The 5000-nt window shown below is 46.2% G+C and overlaps 1 protein-coding gene across 32 annotated transcripts in view; it reads left to right on the top strand.

Moving 5' to 3' along the window:
* Positions 1-5000, top strand: part of fnbp1b (formin binding protein 1b) — a 68324-nt gene that overhangs the window by 41529 nt on the left and 21795 nt on the right. For all 32 annotated transcript variants that reach the window (XM_035521194.2, XM_081704245.1, XM_081704227.1 and 29 more), the window contains 4 exons: positions 747-851; positions 3397-3525; positions 3620-3766; positions 4289-4468. In XM_035521194.2, the coding sequence (XP_035377087.1) occupies positions 747-851; positions 3397-3525; positions 3620-3766; positions 4289-4468 (561 nt within the window). The remainder of the gene's footprint in view (positions 1-746; positions 852-3396; positions 3526-3619; positions 3767-4288; positions 4469-5000) is intronic.

The following is a 5000-nucleotide window of genomic DNA, read 5'->3' as shown; positions in this document are numbered from 1 at the left end:
CACACACAGAGGTAAAGCGTACCAAACACTATATTCGTCTGTCTGCCTTCTGTGGTGTGTATATGTGTGAAAACGACACCGTATTTGTCAGATAGTTATGTTAGCGTGCGTTCCCCTCAGTCTGGCAGTTTCATATTTAATTTTATTTTTTTATGTGTGTTTATTTATGTCTGTGTTTCTTTGTTTGTAGTTGAACTTGAGTGCGAGATTGCATTTTTAAGTGTGTGGGTTTGCCTCAATATGAGAGAGTTTGCATGCGTGTGTGCGCGCGTGCGTGTGCGTCTGTGCGTGTGCGTGCGTGTGTGTGTGTGTGTGTGTGTGTGTGTGTGAGAGAGAGAGAGAGTTTATGATCTCACTGTGCGAGGGAGACATGGCTGTGTTCAGAGGGGACTCCTGCAACAAGCATTGATTGTCTTCCCGAATGAAACAAGCCGGACGAAGACATTAATGACTGAACAGAAGAATAAACAACAGAAGATGGAAGATAGCACAGCCTGTTAATATTACTCATGTTCTGTGTGTGCGTATGTGTGTGTGTGTGTGTGTGTGTGTGTGTGTGTGTGTGTGTCCGCGCGCGTGCGTGCTTGTGTGTGCGTGTTTTTGGTAGTAGAATAATAATCATGAAATAAATATGATGAAGCTTTGGACCCACTGTAAAAATGCCAGTGTAAGTCTGTTTATCACTGTACTTATCAATATGTGTGTGTGTGTGTGTGTGTGTGTACGTACGCTTTTGTGTTTTACAGTGTAAGCGGAATTTTGAAAGAGCTTGTAAAGAGGCTGACCGAGCACAGCAGTACTTTGAGAAAATGGATGCTGACATCAACGTGACAAAGGCAGACGTGGAAAAGGTAGGAGTGTGTGAGAAAGAGAGACACAGTGTGTGTGTGTGTGTGTTTGTGTCTGCCTACTGGTTATGGGTATTTAGTTTTTTCGAATACCCGTTAATATGTAACTTGCAGATTATTGCCAAAGTACACACACACACACATACACACACACACACACACACACACACACACACACACACACACACACACACACACACTCTTTAACATAGACGCACACATCCTATACATCTGTGGATTACACACACATTAAGGAACATGCTCTGCACAAATCTTTGTTTGTGTGTGTGTGTGTGTACTTTGGCAATGATCTGCTACATATGTTACATGTTGTTGACATGTTGAAGTGAACTTTTACTTGTAGTTCATAAGCTAGAGATGACCCAGAGATCGCAGAGAGATAGAAGAGACAGCATGGAGACAGTAGAGAGATGGTCCAACACTGATAGAGAGATGGTCTATCACTGATAGAGAGATGGTCCAGCACTGATAGAGAGATGGTCCAGCACTGATAGAGAGATGGTCCAACACTGATAGAGAGATAGTCCAACACTGATAGAGAGATGGTCCAGCACTGATAGAGAGATGGTCCAGCACTGATAGAGAGATAGTCCAACACTGATAGAGAGATGGTCCAGCACTGATAGAGAGATGGTCCAGCACTGATAGAGAGATGGTCCAGCACTGATAGAGAGATGGTCCAACACTGATAGAGAGATGGTCTAACACTGATAGAGAGATGGTCCAGCACTGATAGAGAGATGGTCCAGCACTGATAGAGAGATGGTCCAGCACTGATAGAGAGATGGTCCAGCACTGATAGAGAGATGGTCTAACACTGATAGAGAGATGGTCCAGCACTGATAGAGAGATGGTCCAGCACTGATAGAGAGATGGTCCAACACTGATAGAGAGATGGTCCAGCACTGATAGAGAGATGGTCCAACACTGATAGTTTTCTAGCAGTCTATCAGTTCATTTCTTTTTCCATCTTTTGTTACTTTTTTGTTTCTGTTTCTCTCCTCACATTCCTCTCCACCTCCACCACTGTGTGTGTGTGCGTGTGTGTGTGTGTGTGTGTGTATGTGTGTGTGTGTGTCTGTGTGTGTGTTTCTCTGTGTGTGTGTTTCTCTGTGTGTGTGTGTGTCTTGGATTTGTGTCATGACAACACGCCTACTTTAACAAATCCTTGTACAGCAGTTATTGTTCTCTTCTCTCTCTCTCTCTCTCTCTCTCTCTGTCTTTATCTCTCTCTCTCTCTCTCTCTCTCTCTCTCTCTCTCTCTCTCTGTCTCTCTCTCCTCATCACTCCTTCCCTCTTTTTCTTCCTATCATGAGTATGTGTAAGCCAGATGTGAATCAGTCAGTATTCCGCATTGTTTTGGCCCACACGGGAAGAGAGACATTCCCTGAATGGTTTCCAATCACACACTGCCGCACTGACTCTGTTTTCTCCATAATGCGTTTGTTCAGGATCGCGTGGGCTTGTTTACACTACATTTGCGTTTGTCTGAACACAACTAACCTTCTGGGTTGTGTGCCGTAACCGTGACATCCTGGTTATATTTCAGTTTTCGAGGACCGGAAAACATTCACCTCCAAGATAATCCTATGTGTGTTTGTGTGTGTGTGTGTGTGTTCGCGTGCGTGTGTGTGCGCGGTGGAGTGACTTTTTTTTTAAACCATGCCTTGAAGCGATGTTACCTTAAGGTAGGTGCACAGGGGGCAGGTGTGTGCGTGTCTTTGTGTGTGTCTGTGTGTGTGTGTGTGTGTGTGTGTGTGTGTGTGTGTCCCTACCTGTGTGCACCCACAGGCACACCCATTGTAAGGTCTCACCTGTTGATGCGACGTTTGTCTGTCCTACTGTCCAATTACGTGGCTGCAAACACAAGCATCTATATAAACCTTTCGAGAGCTTTCTGTTCAGTGTGTGGCATGGCGGTTAGGACCCTGTTGGTTGTAGAATACGCGACATCAGGCTGGGTTTCTGAATGTGTCCATGGATACAAAGAATCTGAAGCCTTGATTTCCGAGAATAAGTTCAGGATGTGGTGAAGATGACATTTGCTCGGTTTCTCACTCTCTCTCTCTCTCTCTCTCTCTCTCTCTCTCTCTCCCTCCATCTCTTCTCTCAGTGCACAGACGCTTGTGTGCATGTTACAATTAAGCGGATCTCTTCTCCCGTCCTCTGCTGAAGCTCTACCGTTGTTGCGGGACTCATCCGGACGCATCCCGCGTCCAGTTCTAAAGTCTCGCCCTTCCGCTTGATGAGCTCTAGAACTGATGTTCATTCTAGACTGTGGCGCATGCGTCTGCTTCTGGACTGCTTACTGTCAAACATAATGAATGCCCAAAGCGCTGGCTTGTGTTATTACTTAATGAAACCTCTGTGTGTGTGTGTGTGTGTGTGTGTGTGTGTGTGTGTGGCGTTGGACATATGGAAGTCAATGTTAGTGATGGTTTCATGATCAGTAATGTCAGGCTAAATATAATGACTCTTTCGCTCTCTCTCTCTCTCTCTCTCTCTCTCTCTCTCTCTCTCTCTCCAGGCAAGGCAGCAAGCTCAGCTGAGACACCATATGGCATCCGACAGTAAGAACGAGTATTCCAGTTACCTGCAGAAATTTAACCAGGAGCAGACCGAACATTACCACACACTCATCCCCAACATCTTTCAGGTAAACACACACACCCACACACACTGTATAAACAGGCTCAGAGCCACACTACAGCAGCACGCGCGTGTCTGTGTGTGTGTGTGTGTGTGAGCAGAAGCTCCAGGAGATGGAGGAGCGGAGGATTGAGCGGGTGGGTGAGTCCATGAAGACGTTTGCGGAGGTGGACCGACAGATTCTGCCCATTGTGGGGAAGTGTCTGGATGGCATTACCAAGGCAGCGGAGGGCATCGAATCCAAGACTGTGGGTCTCACACAAACACACACACCATGCGAACACACATACACAAACATACAGCAGAGAGTATGGAACCCAAGACTGTGGGTCCCTCACAAGCACACACACACACACACACACACACACACACATACATATATACATATACACAGTCTTGCCTGCAAAACACATTTGTACACTGTCACAGGTCAATGTGGGGGTGCGGTAGGTTGGAGGGGGTGTAGTGTGGGTGTGTATGTGTGAGAGAGAGAGAGAGAGAGAGCGAGACCAATTTTATTATGTGTCAAGGCAGGGTCAGGGAAGGGTCACTGAGGGGTCATGGAAGGGACACAGAAGGTCATGGAGAGAGCACAGAGAGGATAGAGAAGGGTCACGGAGGGGAAATGCAGAGGGGTGGAGCACCTTAGGGTTGGGGACAGCCAGGTGTGGCTGCTGATTGGGCGGGGCTACAGAGCTGTACAGTATTACTGCTGCAGCAGTGCATCACTAAAGTAGTGAGTGTGTGTGTGCGTGCGTGTGTGTTTGCAGGACTCGGCACAGGTGGTGGAGTCGTACAAATCAGGCTTCGAGCCGCCTGGCGACGTGGAGTTTGAAGACTATGGTCAGGCAATGAAGAGGACAGTGTCAGAGAACAGCCTCACCAAGCCAGATAAGCCAGACAAGTCTGTAAAGGGAAAGAGCAAGCTGTTCTTCTTCAAGAAGAACAAGGTAACACACACACCAGCACACACACTCACCACAATACCTTCGCCAAAGTTGGTGCGAACCAGCAAATGTTTCAGAGCTTGTATCTTAGAGGAGCGGGCTCTTACATGAACGTTCAGAAGACATATCCATTAAACACAAAACTAAGCTGCCAGAGGTGGGTAGGAACTCCACGGTACCTACTTAAGTAGCTCTTGGAACAAATTCTACTTTTAAGCGTGATTTTAAAGGAGGCTTTTGCTGCAACCTGGGCTTTCAAGTGTGGGAGGGTTAGTGAAACCCCCAGAGATAACAACAGTAGACAGACTTAATGAGGCTAAACGAACAGGAAAGATTTCATGGGACTTGAGAGGTTATATTTATGAAAAGTAGCTCGTAAAATGTCCTTTTTAAGGCTAAAATATCCCTGTGTGGCATTGGTACTCTCTCGCGAATCATTAATATGACAGTAAAGCGTAAACCAATACCAAGGATATTATATTTAAATAGAGAGATATTAAAACATGGCTGGCTAGCTAGCCAGTCTGACTAATCG

This window comes from Electrophorus electricus, chromosome 21 (assembly GCF_041902795.1).
Source record: "Electrophorus electricus isolate QZ-2024a chromosome 21, ASM4190279v1, whole genome shotgun sequence".
NCBI classification, from domain to species: domain Eukaryota; kingdom Metazoa; phylum Chordata; class Actinopteri; order Gymnotiformes; family Gymnotidae; genus Electrophorus; species Electrophorus electricus.
The sequence above is the reverse complement of the archived record's forward strand: the minus strand, read 5'-3'. Positions and strand labels throughout refer to the sequence as shown.